Consider the following 18,024-nt stretch of genomic DNA (forward strand, 5'->3'; position numbering starts at 1 on the left):
AAATGACAATTTGTATAGTTATGTAACACAAGAAAAATATAAATTCCTGGAAATAATAATAATACCCTTATCTGTTATTTTTTTAAATAAATTTTTTTTTCCCTTTAATAACTTGAGCAGCCCGGATTCAGTTAATGGATGGATCAATAAGTCAGTGGTTACTGAATTCATTTTGTTGGGCCTGTCTAGCTCTCGGGAACTCCAGCTCTTCCTTTTCTTTGTCTTCTCTGTGTTTTATGGTGCTGCAGTGTTGGGAAACATTCTTATCATTCTCACAGTGATTACAGACTCTCGATTGCATTCTCCAATGAACTTTTTTCTTAGCAATCTCTCCTTCATTGATGTCTGTCAGGCTACATTTGCCACTCCCAAGGTGATTGCAGATTTCCTCAGTGAACACAAGACCATCACTTTCAAGGGATGCATGTCACAGATTTTTTTCTTGCATGTTTTTGGGGGCAGTGAGATGGTACTTCTTGTTGCCATGGCCTATGATAGATATATCGCTATATGCAAACCTCTGCATTACATAACCATCCTGAGCCGAAGACTGTGCACTGTCCTGGTGGGGGTCTCCTGGGCCATTGGCATCTTGCACTCAGCCAGTCACCTGGTATTCAGAATAGATCTTCCTTTCTGTGGACCCAACAAGGTAGACAATTTCTTTTGTGATCTCCCCCTCATGATTAAACTTGCCTGCTTGGACACCTATGTTTTAGAGATCCTGGTGCTCACAAATAGTGGCCTGTTGTCACTTATCTGTTTTCTCCTTTTGCTCATTTCTTACACTATCATCCTTGCTACTGTCCATCGCCAAGCCTCTGGTGGGACATCCAGGGCACTTTCCACTCTGTCTGCCCACATTACTGTTGTAGTTCTGTTCTTTGGCCCATTAATCTTTATCTACATTTGGCCCTTTGAAAGCTTCACAATTGATAAATTTATCTCTGTATATTTTACTGGATTCACTCCTCTTCTTAACCCTATGATTTACACCCTAAGGAATAAAGATGTAAAGGAAGCCATGAAGAAACTAAGGAACCAACATGTGGATTCCAAGGAAGCCTTTTAGACAACTGTGATGAAGCAACACAAGTCCTTTCTTCTTGTTCTTTGTAATGCCCATGTGTAGTTGTTATCACTATGTTTCTATCATAATTAGTCTTTCCGGTTATAGGACCTGATTTGTCACTCTAAAGTTGGCAAATGCAATGCAGAACCGCATATTATGTTACCAGTTTTGATATTCTGTGGCTCACTTCATCTTCCCTGAAAGGGTAACTGTGCTGTGCTGTGCTTAGTTGCTCAGTCGTATCTGACTCTGGGACCCCATGGAGCCTGCCAGGCTCCTCTGATTCTCCAGGCCAGAATACTGGAGTGGGTTGCTATGCCCATCTTCAGGGGATCTTCCCAGCCCAGGTATTGAACCCAGGTCTCCCACATTGCAGGCAGATTCTTTACTGTCTGAGACACAAGGGAAGCCCCCAAACAGTAGCTACATATATTAAAATTTATAATGTCCCTTATATAAGTCTTGTTAAAAAATCTTGCAACCTTTTAAGGATATCTCCATATTAAATCAGATTAGCAAACACATCTAACTTGACTGGAGTAGCATAGAAAGCAATTTAGTGCTAAAAATAGAAACTGCTTTGACATTATAAGCTAAATGAAAATTGCTTTCATAAGTTATAGTTCATAATTATTTCAGCTAATAACTTGATTCCTATAAGTAGTTGCAAATATTCCACATTCATAAATAAGGCAATACTGTTCATAAATTTTAAATTATATTTATTATTTATGTTAAATTTTAAATACCCCAAATACTATAGTATTAATGATAGGACTGAGTTTTGACGCTCTGAATTTGAAGCAAATAACATATCAATAGCATCACCACGGAGAAGGCGATGGCACCCCACTCCAGTACTCTTGCCTGGAAAATCCCATGGACCGAGGACCTGGTATGCGACAGTCCATGGGGTCGCGAAGAGTGGGACATGGCTGAGTGACTTCACTTTCACTTTTCACTTTCATGCATTGGAGAAGGAAATGGCAACCACTCTAGTGTTCTTGCCTGGAGAATCCCAGGGAGGGCAGAACCTGGTGGACTGCCGTCTATGGGGTCGCACAGAGTCGGACACGACTGAAGCGACTTAGCAGCAGCAGCATCACCAAGGCCATAATTCAAATTATAAGAGTAGTCTTATGCTTTCTGGGACAACTGTCATAACACTTCACAGATTTTATTTATATCATTGATAATAAACCTACCAGCTAAAAATAATTATAGGATATCTAAACAGGCTGATTGCAGCCATGAAATTAAAAGACGCTTGCTCCTTGGAAGGAAAGTTATGACCAGCCTAGATAGCATATTAAAAAGCAGAGACATTACTTTGCCAACCAAGGTCCGTCTAGTCAAGGCTATGGTTTTTCCCGTGGTCATGTATGGATGTGAGAGTTGGACTGTGAAGAAAGCTGATCGCTGAAGAATTGATGCTTTTGAACTGGGGTGCTGGAGAAGACTCTTGAGAGTCCCTTGGACTGCAAGGAGATCCAACCAGTCCATTCTAAAGGAGGTCAGTCCTGGGTGTTCATTGGAAGGACTGATGCTAAAGCTGAAACTCCAATACTTTGGCCACCTCATGCAACGAGTTGACTCATTGGAAAAGACTCTGATGCTGGGAGCGATTGGGGGCAGGAGGAGACGGGGACGACAGAGAATGAGGTGGCTGGATGGCATCACCGACTCGATGGACATGAGTTTGAGTGAACTCCGGGAGTTGGTGATGGACAGGGAGGCCTGGCGTGCTGTGGTTCATGGGGTCGGACACGACTGAGCGACTGAACTGAACTGACTGAAATAGACAGTGATTTGTTTAATTCATGTGAGTGTTTAAATTTCAAAGTAATCACAGAAAGTGCACATATTAATAATTATGAAATATATCCTATACTTTAAAAAAAAATTAAGTGAAATTTCAGAAACATCTCACCAAATCAGGGAATGACTGTGATAAAGAAGGTGAGCATAATTGATTCAGCCCCTTATTAGTCACACAAGCACATGCAGTAAGTGCCATAGAAAGGATAAAATCTTCAAAACACTGATTTTCAGGTAAGTTATACTGTTGTTTGATACACATGAGGCATTTGGAGTGATGAAACAGGAAACTAGTGGAAAACTAGATTGTCCTTACCTCAGTCACATCTTTGAGACCTTGTACCCTGCAGCAATCTGATCTCCTTATCACATTTGTTGTCCACACGTGAGGGTGTGAGGTTACTTCATTGGATATCACTTTAATAAACTTAAATTTATTAAAAACAGGCTATATGAATATTATTCAAATGAGAAATGACAGGTTTTACAAAAGAGGCAAAGCCATAGTTCCGTGTTCAGTAAAAGATTTCAACTGAAGTCAAGATATCTATTAAAAAGCTCATTACCAGATAATAAAAGCAAGTGAAGGGTATAATAGACATCATAAACATATGTTTATAATGGTATGTTATAAACATATGAAGTGTTAATAGTCTCAGTGTGGTAATGTTCAGCTTTGTTCAATTCAATGTAGCTCAATACTTTTTTACTTAATTTATGCCGATGTTGTGGTCAGAGGAGATTAAGAAAGAACTCTGGCTTCATATAAATGACTGAACATTAAGGAAACAAAGACTCACAGAACTTACTCTGTATTCAAATTGCAGAAGGGTATGACCAGCAGAGCACATTTTTCTGGCCAACCACCAGAAAACCTCATAATTGATACCAATTTAATGAATTGCCCTAGTGCAAGTTTTGGCCCACAGACTTACAGACCCAGAAATGCCAACTTGTTGATAATTGCAAGAAACTTGGGGGAATTTGTCAAGTTCCACTGAAATTGTAATTATAAAATAAATCAAATAGTCACAGCACTGTAATTAGAATAGATATCGAATTATTAGTTAGTGCTTTTGGTGAAGCTATGTTGGTTACTTGATTGACACAAGATCATCATACTCTGATAACCTGACAGGGAAACACCACCTGAACAACGTTGGGGTGGGCACTGTTATGATTTGCCTTGGTGACTCCCTCTCTTATTTCCCTGTATATTCAGGACTAAATATAGTCTTTTTCAGGGTGTGCTAATACCTCTCACCAGATTAAAATGAAAATTTACTGGCCTAAGAGTCACTGTAATTGAATTGAAGAGAATTGACATATGTTCTATACATTATATATGTTATAAAACCTAATTCTCAAATGACAACCATATTTTACTATTTCTGAACACTTATGAGTCATATATCATAGGCAGCAAATTTCATGAAAAGCTATGCAAATGATAAACACAAACAGAAAAAAAGTCAATCTATTAGGTAGTAAAAATATAATTTAAAACAAGAGAGAAGTGTTATGTTCTCTGTTATACTGATAAGGAATAAAATAAGACTGAAAATGTGGAAATACGGAAGTTCTCTTTAGTCAAAAATTGCTGATAAATTTTTAGAAAGCAATCTGGTATATTTATCAAAATATGTCTGTATTTATAACTTAATAAATTTATCTAGGCATCTTCTATCTTTAGTAAATAAATTCCCAGTTCTCAAGCACAAAATTAAATATTTATAAATATTATACATTATGGACTCTAGAAAATAGAGTCCCCATTAAGAACTGGATAAAGCTAGTCATAAATAAAAAAAAACTGTGACTCCTTTCATGTAAGAATGCCATTGAAGACTGAGATTGATATTTCTTCCCCTTTCTGGAAGAGCATTCCTCCATCCAATGAAACCAGAATAAACTTCATTCTAAAATTTGACAGGCATCATTATAAGGGAATTTTTTAAGCCAATTTCACTTAAAAAGAAGTATAAAAAATTCCTTTAAAAACAGCAATAGAAATTCAAGAATATGTAAAAACAGGAAGCAAAAGTGATGATCTAGTTTAAGATACCCAGAAATATAATATTGGTTTGAAATTTGACTATCATTCAATATAATTCACTTTACTAACAAAATACAAGAAAATAAACATATGATTATCTCAATACATGGGAAAAGTCTTTAAAAACAGTCATTGTTGAAAAACAAAACTTTCATTAACTAAGAACAGAAAAGAATATCTATGGCTGAAAACTTCAATGAGGCACAAAGCATTTAACAGTACCTATAAATAGCATTGTTATCTACTAAACTGAAGTGCTAGTTCAGAAAACAAAACACTGTCAACAAAATTTTAAAAAAATTTATAAACAGGAAGTAGAAGGAGGTGGGATTCACAGCAAATTGAATTCAGATAAACTTTAAAGATTAACTAAGTGAGTAGTTAAAAAAAATTCACCCTGAAACATTTAAATACTGCAACCTGGAGAACTTTATACTAAGTGCAATAAACCAGACACAGAAGAATAAATATTACATGGTATCACTTATACAAGAAATCTAAAATAGTCAAAATCATAGAAAATCTCATAGAAACGGAGAGTAGCAGTTGCCTGAGGGGGAGGAAAACAGGGAGATACTAGTTTAGACAAAGGAGTTTCTATTAAAAGATGAAAAGCTCTGGAGTTCTAATACATCATGGTGACCATAGTAAACAATACTGCATTTTACACTTGAAATTTGTTTAGAGAGTATGTCTTATGCTGAATGTTATTACAAAAGAGGCAATACCTATAAAAAAGAAACTTTTAGAGGTAACGGATATGTTTTTGACACACATTGTGGTGACAATCTCACAGGTGTATAATTATCTTCAGACTCAGCAAACTGTATCAATTAAAAATGTACAGTCTTTGTATATCAGTCATACATCAATAAAATGTTTCTTTAAAGATTAAAGCTCCACATCTAACAAAAAAATAAAACATGACAAAGTAAATGATATAACATGAAGTGAATATTTTAAATTAAAACATTATATAAAAAAAGAAGTATACTTATATGATAAGATGGTACAATATCATTTAATAAAGTGGAAGATAAAAGTTATAGATAAATTTAAAGGTAAAATAAAACCAACAGAAAAAATAGAAAACTAAAAAAAGAAATCCAATAGAGGACAGAATGAGTAGGAAAAATGAGCAGATATAGATAAAATAAAGGGCTTCCCATGTGGCTCAGCTGGTAAAGTATCCACCTGCAATGCGGGAGACCTGGGTTTCATCCCTGGGTTGGGAAGATCCCCTGAAGAAGGGAAAGATTACCCACTCCAGTATTCTGGCCTGGAGAATTCTTGGGGTCCCAAAGATTAAATAGAAAAAAAAATAGCAAGATAGTAGATATACAGTCATTAAAGTAATTACATGTGAAAGGTCTAAGGACTTCACTAAGAGACAGATACTGTCAAGGTGAACCACAAGCAAGAACCAGCTATTTGCTGTGTATAAGGAATCAACTTTAAATATAAAGACATAGACTGCTCAAAATAAAAGGATGGAGAAAAGACATACAATGCAAACAGTAATTATAAGGGAACCAAAGAAATCACATCAATATCTGACTCTGAAGACTTCAGAACAAGAAATATTACTGAGAATAAAGAGAGACATGCTGTGATAGTAAAGAGCTTAATCCATCAAGAAGGCATAATGATCCTAATCTGCTCGCACCTGTTTGATGAGCTTTCAATACATTGAGCCAAACATTTCTTCTAAATTTATTTATTTGTTTTTGTGTAGCAGAGTTTTATTAAAGTAAGAAAAGGAACAGAGAAAGTTTCTGACATAGATATCAGAAGGGGAGCAGAGAAAGCCCACTTGCTAGTGCTAGCACGGGAGTTATATACTTTTAAAATTAGCTATTACAATAAGTCAAAAGAATGTCTCAAGGTTGCAAAGATCTTACTAGACCCACTCCCATAGTTTACATTTTAAGATAACAGGATTAACCAGAGGTTTTCAGTTCAGTTCAGTCGCTCAGTTGTGTCTGACTCTCTGTGACCCCATGGACTGCGGCACGCCAGGCCTCCCTGTCCATCACCACTCCCAAAGCTGACTAAACTCATGTCCATTGAATCAGTGATGCCAACCATCTCATCCTCTGTCGTTCCCTTCTCCTCCTGCTTCAATCATTCCCAGCATCAGAGTCTTTTCAAATGAGCCAGTTCTTCACATCAGGTGGCCAAAGTGGTGGGGTTTCAACTTCAGCTTCAGTCATTCCAATGAATATTCAGGACTGATTTCCTTTAGGATAGACTCATTGGATCTCCTTGAGTCCAAAGAACTCTCAAGAGTCTTCTCCAACACCACATTTCAAAAGCATCAATTCTTCAGCACTCAGCTTTATTTATAGTCCAACTCTCATATTCATACATGAACACTGGAAAACCATAGCCTTGACTAGACGGACCTCTGTTGACAAAGTAATGTCTCTGCTTTTAAATTTGCTGTCTAGGCTGGTCATAGCTTTTCTTCCAAGGAGCAAACGTCTTTTAATTTCATGGCTGCAGTCACCATCTGCAGTGATTTTGGAGCCCAGAAAAATAAAGTCAGCCAATGTTTCCACTGTTTCCCCATCTATTTCCCGTGAAGTGATGGGACCAGATGCCATGATCTTAGTTTTCTGAATGTTGAGCTTTAAGCCAACTTTTTCACTCCCCTCTTTCACACACATAAAGAGGATCTTTAGTTCCTCTTCGCTTTCTACCATAAGGGTGGTGTCATCTGCATATCTGAGGTTATTGCTAGTTAGTTCTCCTTGAAATCTTGATTCTAGCTTGTGCTTCATCCATTCCAGCATTTCTCATGATGTACTTGGCATATAAATTAAATAAGGTGGATGGCAATATACAGTCTTGATGTATTCCTTTCCCAATTTGGAACCAGTCTGTTGTTCCATGTCCAGTTCTAACTGATGCTTCCTGACCTGCATACAGATTTCTCAGGAGGTAGGTCAGATGGTATTCCCATCTGGTATTCCCATCTCTTTCAGAATTTTCCACAGTTTATTGTGATCCACACAGTCAAAGGCTTTGGCATAATCAATGAAGCAGAAGTAGATATTTTTCTGGAACTCTCTTGCTTTTTCATGATCCAGCGGATGTTTGCAATTTGATCTCTGGTTCCTCTGCCTTTTCTAAATCCAGCTTGAACATATGGAAGTTCATGGTTCACATACTATAGAGGCCTGGCTTGGACAATTTTGATCAATACTTTGCTAACGTGTGAGATGAGTGCAATTGTGCGGTTGTTTGAATATTTTTTGGCAGTGCTTTTCTTTGGTATTGGGATGAAGACTGACCTTTTCCATTCCTGTGGCCACTGCTGAGTTTTCCAAATTTGCTGGCATATTGAGTGCAGCAATATCACAGCATCATCTTTTATGACTTGAAATAGTTCAGCTGGAATTCCATCACCTCCACTAGCTTTGTTCATGGTGATACTTCCTAAGGCCCACTTGAGTTTGCATTCCAGGATGTCTGGCCCTGGGTGAGTGATCACACCATCATGATTATAAAGGTCGTGAAGATCTTTTTTGTATAATTCTTATGTGTATTCTTGCCACCTCTTCTTAATATCTTCTGCTTCTGTTAGGTCCATACCATTTCTTTCCTTTATTGAGCCCATCTTTGCATGAAATGTTCCCTTGGTATCTCTAATTTTCTTGAAGAGATTAGGCTGTGTTCCCTCCCTGTTATTTGACCTGAGGCCATGCCAAAGCCTTTGACTGTGTGGATCACAATAAATTGTGGAAAATTCTGAAAGAGATGGGAATACCAGACCACCTGACCTGCCTCTTGAGAAACCTGTATGCAGGTCAGGAATAAACAGAACTGGACATGGAACAACAGACTGGTTCCAAATAGGAAAAGGAGTGCGTCAAGGCTGTATATTGTCACCCTGCTTATTTAACTTATATGCAGAGTACATCATGAGAAACACTGGGCTGGAAGAAGCACAACGCTGGAATCAAGATTGCCGGGAGAAATATCAATAACCTCAGATATGCAGATGACACCACCGTTATGGCAGAAGTGAAGAGGAACTAAAACGTGTCTTGATGAAAGTGAAAGAGGAGAGTGAAAAAGTTGGCTTGAAGATCAACATTCAGAAAACTAAGATCATGGCAACCGGTCCTATCACTTCATTGGAAATAGATGGGGTAACAGTGGCTGATTTTATTTTGGGGGGCTCCAAAATCACTTCAGATGGTGATTGCAGCCATGAAATTAAAAGACGCTTACTCCTTGGAAAGAAAGTTATGATCACCCTAGACAGCATATTAAAAAGCAGAGACATTACTTTGCCAAACTAGTCAAGGCTATGGTTTTTCCAGTGGTCATGTATGGATGTGACAGTTGGACTGTGAAGAAAGCTGATCACTGAAGAATTGATGCTTTTGAACTGTGGTGCTGGAGAAGACTCTTGAGAGTCCCTTGGACTGCAAGGAGATCCAACCAGTTCATCCTAAAGGAGATCAGTCCTGGGTGTTCATTGGAAGGACTGATGATAAAGCTGAAATCCCAATACTTTGGCCACCTCATGCGAAGTGCTAACTAATTGGAAAAGATCCTGATGCTAGCAGGGATTGGGGGCAGGAGGAGAAGGGGACGACAGAGGATGAGGTGGCTGGATGGCATCACCGACTCGATGGACATGAGTTTGGGTAAACTCCGGGCATTGGTGATGGACAAGGGAGGCCTGGCGTGCTGTGATTCATGGGGTCACAAAGAGTCGGACACGACTGAGTGACTGAACTGAACTGAAACTGTGGTGTAAGTAATGAAGATAATGGTTCAGTTCAATTCATCTCAGTCACTCAGTCGTGTCCGACTCTTTGTGACTCCATGAATCACAGCACGCCAGGCCTTCCTGTCCATCACCAATGCCCAGAGTTCACTCAAACTCATGTCCATCGAGTCGGTGATGCCATCCAGCCATCTCATCCTCTGTTGTCCCCTTCTCCTCCTGCCCCCTATCCTTCCCAGCATCAGAGTCTTTTCCAGTGAGTCAACTCGTCGCATGAGGTGGCCAAAGTATTGGAGTTTCAGCTTTAGCATCAGTCCTTCCAATGAACACCCAGGATTGATCTCCTTTAGAATGGACTGGTTGGATCTCCTTGCAGTCCAAGGGACTCTCAAGATAATGGCAACCTCCTTCAAAAGGTCCCATGCACACACTGCTGCAGGCAGTGCCCCCAAGCCTGCAGCAGGCCACCACTGACCCTGAGACTCCCTGGACACTCAAGAGCAAGAAGATTTTCAGGAAGGAGAAACTGTCCTCAAGCAGGATGCATTGTTGTTATATAATCCTTATGACAGAGTTCAAACTGAGTTGTTTGTTGTATAATCATCAGTTCTCAGCTTAAAGAAAAAAATGATTTATGTGACTAAGGAATGTATAGGAAAAAAAAGATGGTTGTCCTTTCTGCCTCCTTTAGAATTCCAGACCACTATCTCTGTTTCAAGAGCCTCAGACCCCTTTCTCCTCCTCGTGGAACCCCGGAGTTCTTATCAACCTGCCTAGGAATTGACTCCCCCATTCCCTTCTTTTCTTTTAGGAGAATTATGTTGCCTAGAGAAAGGGGCATCATTTTCATTCCATAACTACTTCCTGCTGTGATGGGGTGCTGGCCCTAAATTGTTGAGGCAATACATTCTCCTAACCCTCGTATTGAGGGTTTCTGATCAAGAGGCCCCAAGTTGGAGGAGTCTGTGGCACTCGTAGGAGCCTGAACAACCAACCATTTGTAACTTAAAAGCTTTCAAATGGTTAAAAGCAAATCCAGTTACACAGTTACAGATGCAGGAAGCAAACAGTAAAGACAGAACAATTAAACTTATTAAGATTAAGATAGTTTTCCACCGTGGGGAGCTACTTAATGTTTCCCAAAGTGAGATGACTGAGGCTTCAGGAGAATCCATAGCCTGAATCATCTTGTTCATGTGTTTAGTAAAGTGAGAAACATTAGTACTCATATTGGATATGAATAACAGCACAAGTTCCTCCTTGTGCAGCCCTTAGAATATCTAAGGCCAATCTGTTTTGTAAAACTGCCTTTCTAATTTGTATTTGTTCAGCATTAAAGGCTGAAAGTTAGTCAGAGCGTCAACTCATGGCATAACATCTGATCTGTAGTTCCCAGAGATGGAACTAATATTGCAGCCAGATAATCATGCCAGTGAAATACATATCTTGCCCAATGAGTTTTAAGGTGTGGCAGATTAGTAGGCTTCTCTGGAAGCTCTGAAAATATGAAGCCAAGAGTAAAAGCTAGACCTAGGGTGCATCTCCCTATCCAACCAGGGGGAAGCCATGCCCATAGGTAAGAGCCTCATATCCAGTAGATCCCATTTGGTGCAAGCCAGCGTGACTGAGAGATCCAGTCCCAATCAGTGCCTGGCCAGGCAAAAGGAGGACTTGAACTGGGATTGGAAAACACAGGAATGATTACATTGCATATTTCTTGAGGCAAAAATCCCAATTGTTTCTAATCATTATAATTAAGTTGTCAGCTAACTTCTGGGAAGGCTTTATTTGTTCCCAGCATATGAGAGCAGTAGATAGTAGGCGTCCCTTTATAGGAGTTAGCCATGTGACCTCATCCCATATTTGATAAACATCAGGTAAAAAACCACCAGATCTAGACCCATTTACCTTCATAAGTGCAGCAAAATAGTCATTAAACCAAAATAATGTATAGTCAAAGTTGAAAGTCACATTGTGCCCATAGTTAAGGTACAATATGTTACACCAGTCCATCTTAGGATTGTTAGATGTCATCACAGAGTTGAAGAAAGTCCTTTCCTTGAAGCGGAGAAACCCATCATGGGAAGCCTTCAATTGATGAGAAGGGAAGTACTCTGCAGACCTAGCAAGTATGTTGATTGTGGAATGCAGCGTAGGAACGAGCCCAGGACAGGAAGGCATTGTCTTGAGGGTCAAACTGCAGACTCAGGGCTTTTGGAGTCAGCAGAGCAAGCCAACATAGATTCTCAGGCCCATCTTGGTTCCTGGCTCAAACAGCAGCTCAGTACAGTTCAGTTCAGTCACTCAGTCCTGTCCGACTCTTTGCGACCCCATGAATCACAGCACGCAGGCCTCCCTGTCCATCACCAACTCCCGGAGTTCACTCAAACTCATGTCCATCGAGTCAGTGATGCCATCCAGCCATCTCATTCTCTGTTGTCCCCATCACCTCCCACCCCCAATCGCTCCCAGCATCAGACTATTTTCCAGTGAGTCAACTCGTCGCATAAGGTGGCCAAAGTATTGGAGTTTCAGCTTCAGCATCAGTCCTTCCAATGAACACCCAGGATTAATCTCTTTAGAATGGACTGATTGGATCTCCTTGCAGTACAAGGGACTCTCAAGAATCTTCTCCAGCACCAAAAGCATCAATTCTTTTGCGATCAGCTTTCTTCACAGTCCCACTCTCACATCCATACATGACCACGGGAAAAACCATTGCCTTGACTAGACGGACTTTGGTTGGCAAAGTAATGTCTCTGCTTTTTAATATGCTATCTAGGCTGGTCATAACTTTCCTTCCAAGGAGTAAGCGTCTTTTAATTCCATGGCTGCAATCAGCATCTGCAGTGATTTTGGAGCCCAAAAAAATAAAGTCTAACACTGTTTCCACTGTTTCCCCATCTATTTCCCATGAAGTGATGGGACCAGATGCCATGATCTTGGTTTCTGATTGTTGAGCTTCAAGCCAACCTTTTCACTCTCCTCTTTCACTTTCATCAAGAGGCCTTTGAGTTCCTCTTCACTTTCTACCATAAGGGTAGTGTCATCTGCATATCTGAGGTTATTGATATTTCTCCCGGCAATCTTGATTCCAGCTTGTGCTTCTTCCAGCCCAGCGTTCTTCATGATGTACTCTTCATAGAAGTTAAATGAGCAGGGTGACAATATACAACCTTGACATACTCCTTTTCCTATTTGGAACCAGTCTGTTGTTCCATGTCCAGTTCTAACTGTTGCTTCCTGACCTGCATACAGGTTTCTCAAGAGGCAGGTCAGGTGGTCTGGTATTCCCATCTCTTTCAGAATGTTCCACAGTTTATTGTGATCCACACAGTCAAAGGCTTTGGCATAGTCAATGAAGCAGAAATAGATGTTTTTCTGGAACTCTCTTGCTTTCTCCATGATCCAGAGGATGTTGGCAATTTGATCTCTGGTGCCTCTGCCTTTTCTAAAACCAGGTTGAACATCTGGAAGTTCACGGTTCACATATTGCTGAAGCCTGGCTTAGGGAATTTTGAGCATGACTTTACTAGTGTGTGAGATGAGTGCAATTGTGCGGTAGTTTGAGCACTCTTTGGCATTGCCTTTCTTTGGGATTGGAATGAAGACTGACCTTTTCCAGTCCTGTGGCCACTGCTGAGTTTTCCAAATTTGCTGGCATATTCAGTGCAGCACTTTCACAGCATCATCTTTCAGGATTTGAAATAGCTCAATTGGAATTCCATCACCTCCACTAGCTTTGTTTGTAGTGATGGTCTCTAAGGCCCACCTGACATCACATTCCAAGATGTCTGGTTCCAGGTGAGTGAGCACACCATTGTGATTATCTTCATCGTGAAGATCTTTTTTGTACAGTTCTTCTGTGATTCTTCCCACCTCTTCTTAATATCTTCTGCTTCTGTTAGGTCCATACCATTTCTGTCCTTTATCGAGCCCATGTTTGCATGAAATGTTCCCTTGATATCTCTAATTTTCTTGAAAAGATCTCTTGTTTTTCCTATTCTGTTGTTTTCCTCTGTTTCTTTGCATTGATCGCTGAGGAAGGCTTTCTTATCTCTCTTTGCTATTCTTTGGAACTGTGCAGTCAGATGCTTATATCTTTCCTTTTCTCCTTTGCTTTTCACTTCTCTTCTTTTCACAGCTATTTGTAAGGCCTCCTCAGACAGCCATTTTGCTTTTTTGCATTTCTTTTCCATGGGATGGTCTTGGTCCCTGTCTCTTGTACAATGTCACGAACCTCCGTCCATAGTTCATCAGGCACTCTATCTATCAGATCTAGTCCCTTAAATCTATTTCTCACTTCCACTGTATAATCGTAAGGGATTTTATTTAGGTCATATCTGAATGGTCTAGTGGTTTTCCCTGCTTTCTTCAATTTACGTCTGAATTTGGCAATAAGGAGTTCATGATCTGAGCCACAGTCAGCTCCTGGTCTTGTTTTTGCTAACTCTATACAGCTTCTCCATCTTTGGCTGCAAAGAATATAATCCATCTGATTTCGGTGTTGACCATCTGGTGATGTCCATGTGTAGAGTCTTCTCTTGTGTTGTTGGAAGAGGGTGTTTGCTATGACCAGTGCATTCTCTTGAAAAAACTCTATTAGCCTTTGTCCTGATTCATTTCGTGCTCCAAGGCCAAATTTACCTGTTACTCCAGGTGTTTCTTGACTTCCTACTTTTGCATTTCAGTCCCCTATAATGAAAAGGACATCTTTTTTGGGTGTTAGTTCTAAAAGGTCTTGTAGGTCTTCATAGAACTGTTCAACTTCGGCTTCTTCAGCATTACTGGTTGGGGCATAGACTTGTATTACTGTAATATTGAATGGTTTGCCTTGGAAACGAACAGAAATCATTCTGTTGTTTTTAAGATTGCATCCAAGTACTGCATTTCAGACTCTTTTGTTACCATGATGGCTACTCCATTTCTTCTAAGGGATTCCTGTCCACAATAGTAGATATAATGGTCATCTGAGTTAAATTCACCCATTCCAGTCCATTGTAGTTCACTGATTCCTAGAATGTTGACGTTCATTCTTTCCATCTCCTGTTTGACCACTTCCAATTTGCCTTGACTCATGGACCTAACATTCCAGGTTCCTATGCAATATTGCTCTTTACAGCATCAGACCTTGGTTCTTTCACCAGTCACATCCACAACTGGGTATTTGTTTCGCTTTGGCTCCATCCCTTCATTCTTTCTGGAGTTATTTCTCCACTGATCTCCAGTAGAATAGTGGGCACCTACCGACCTAGGGAATTCCTCATTCAGTATCCTATCATTTTGCCTTTTGCTACTGTTCATGGGGTTCTCAAGGCAAGTATACTGAAGTGGTTTGCCATTCCCTTCTCCAGTGGACCACATTCTGTCAGACCTCTCCACCATGACCCGTCCCTCTTGGGTGGCCCCACACGGCATGGCTCAGTTTCATTGAGTTAGACAAGGCTGGGGTCCATATGATCAGATCAACTAGTTTTCTGTGATTATGATTTCAGTGTGTCTGCCCTCTAATTGACTCAAAGCCTGGGTCAGAAGTTAACCTCCTGGTAATGTCTGTTGGAAAGCTAAAAGCTGAGTCACATAGTTAATTTTAATGCCTCAGGATCTATGATAATATCTGTGCATTAAAACACTCTGTCATAGAGACAGTATCTTTTTCTTAGTGGCAGTTCAAGTCCTCATTAAAACTATGGGTAGAACTTTAAACCAACTGTGTGTTTCCTGAGTTAGCTTACACAGATGCCTCTTAATAATGTCATTAGCCTTTTTGACTTCTTCTGAAGATTGGAGTCTCCAGGAAAAGTGTAAGTGATATTCTATTCCTAGAGCTTTAGACACCCCTTGAATTACAACAGCTTTAACAGTGGAGCATTGTTGCTCTGAAATTTAGAGTTTAAGATCCCACTTACATCAGGAGAAGTCAATACAGTAAGATTTTGCCCATTAATAAACTTATGAGCTTTCAGGTCAGTTCAGTTCCGTTGCTCAGTCGTTTCTGACTCTTTGCGACCCCATGAATCACAGCATGCCAGGCCTCCCTGTCCATCACCAACTCCTGGAGTTCACTCAAACTCATGTCCATCGAGTCGGTGATGCCATCCAGCCATCTCATTCTCTGTTGTCCCCGCCTCCTCCCGCCCCCAATCCCTCCCATTATCAGAGTCTTTTCCAGTGAGTCAACTCATCGCATGAGGTAGCCAAAGTATTGAAGTTTCAACTTTAGCATCAGTCCTTCCAAAGAACACCCAGGATTGATCTCCTTTAGAATGGACTGGTTGGATCTCCTTGCAGTCCAAGGGACTCTCAAGAGTCTTCTCCAACAACACAGTTCAAAAGCATCAATTCCTTATGAGCTTTGCTGCTACTGCTGCTGCTAAGTCACTTCAGTCGTGTCCGATTCTGTGCCACCCCATAGACGGCAGCCCACCAGGCTTCCCCGTCCCTGGGATTCTCCAGGCAAGAACACTGGAGTGGGTTGCCATTTCCTTCTCCAATGTGTGAAAGTGAACAGTGAAAGTGAAGTCGCTCAGTCCTGTCCAACTCTTCACGACCCCGTGGACTGCAGCCTACCAGGCTCCTCCATCCATGGGATTTTCCAGGCAAGAGTACTGGAGTGGGTTGAGCTTTAGGCATTAGTAAAACAATAGTAACAATTACCCTTAAATTATGTGGCCATAGCCTTTATTTTCGGTAACAAACAAACTAAACTCTAATCCTGTGGGCAAGCTCAAAGTTGGAGCCTGCAAGAGAGCAATTTGAAGAGCCTTAAAAGCCTTTTGGGAGAAGGCAATGGCACCCCACTACAGTACTCTTGCCTGGAAAATCCCATGGACAGAGGAGACTGGTGGGATACAGTCCATGGGGTCGCAAAGAGTCGGACACGACTGAGCGACTTCACTTTCACTTTTCACTTTCATGCATTGGAGAAGAAAATGGCAAACCACTCCAGTATTCTTGCCTGGAGAATCCCAGGGATGGGGGAGCCTGGTGTGCTGCCATCTATGGGGTTGCAAAAAGTCGGACATGACTGAGGCGACTTAGCAGCAGCAGCAGCAAAGGCCTTTTGAGGAGCTAGAGACCAAACCAGCTTGTCAGTTTGGGCCTGCTGAGTCTCAATTGTAAGTCTATATAAAGGCCAGGCAAGTTCCCTATAACCTGGAATCCATATGTGGCCATAGCCTGTAATGCCCAAGAATCCTCTCAATTGTCTTAAAGTAATAGGTAGAGGATGATCTAATATAGATTTAACTCTAGAAAGCATCCTTCAAATCAATGATTGAAAAATATTTGACTCGTCCAGACAGCCCCATTATGGTAGTGGATCAGGAGGAAAGCAGACCAGGGGCTTTAGTGAGCAGAAAGTTGCCCCAGTGTCCAAAAGAAAATCAACCTATTGGCCCTCCATAGTTATTAATACTCAAGGTTCCTCAGGTGTTACTAGGATGGGAGCTTGTGTGTGGACCCCCGGGGCACCTTCGGTCCCGATAGTCGTGAGAGTACAAGCCCTGGGGCCTACACCTCAGAGGGCAGTCTCTTCTCCAATATGGTCCTTTGCAGACAGGACATGGAGCTGGGGACGGCTTAGATGCCTGAGGACAATCCCGCTTGAGATGCCCCTCCTTTCCACGGTAATAACAAGTCCGTCCCTTTTCACCTGGGTCCCTCTGGGCACTTTTTTCTCAGGCTGTTTCAGAGCAGGTCTAACAGCCATTATTGGGGCTTCAGTCTTTTGCCTGGTTCTTTTTTGCCTCTTATTTTCTTCCTCATATTTTCTACCATAATATCCTGTCTGAGCCAACTGCAGCAGTTTTTCTAAAGACTGATTTGGTCCAAACTCCTGTTTTTGTGACTTAGGGAAGATATCTGGAGCTGGCTGAATGAGAACTCTATCTTTTAAGATCATTCCTCCTTCTGCACTTTCAAGATCAACATCAGTAAACTTGTGGAGACCTCCCATGGTCTATCTAGGAATTTACCAGGAGTGTGTGCTTGCTTAAGTCCTTCAAGAGTACATCCAGCAAAGCAGCTCTGTTATTGGAACTACTTGGCTCCCAGTTGGAAGGAGGGCTATTTTGTGTTCGCTCTTTCCCCTTGTCTCACGTTCAAGCCATTCATCTCCAAAAGTACTAACTTCCCCCAAAACTCAAGTTTTCGAGTCAGGAATCAGTGTCTGTCCCAAGACATACATAACATCTCTCCAAGTAAGGTCATAAAGTTAGTCCTGTAAAGTCTTCTATGTACTTTTTGGATCCTCTAAATAGTCTTGACCAAAACTGGGACTGTTTGAACTTCTAGGGAGACTGAGGCAACCCTTCCTAGAAGGTTGCCCTGATT

General features: G+C 40.8%; 1 protein-coding gene across 1 annotated transcript; it reads left to right on the forward strand.

Annotated features, from left to right (window-relative positions):
- Positions 1-151: 151 nt before the first annotated feature.
- Positions 152-1,072, forward strand: LOC129542123 (olfactory receptor 4K1-like). The gene has a single exon (XM_088840426.1). It carries the CDS (start codon positions 308-310, stop codon positions 1,070-1,072), a length of 765 nt encoding a protein of 254 aa, XP_088696552.1. The 5' UTR covers positions 152-307.
- The last annotated feature ends 16,952 nt before the right edge of the window (positions 1,073-18,024 follow it).

The sequence above is a fragment of the Moschus berezovskii genome, chromosome 9, assembly GCF_049115385.1.
Source record: "Moschus berezovskii isolate FMDL1 chromosome 9, NW_MosBer_1.0, whole genome shotgun sequence".
Classification (NCBI taxonomy): Eukaryota; Metazoa; Chordata; class Mammalia; order Artiodactyla; family Moschidae; genus Moschus; species Moschus berezovskii.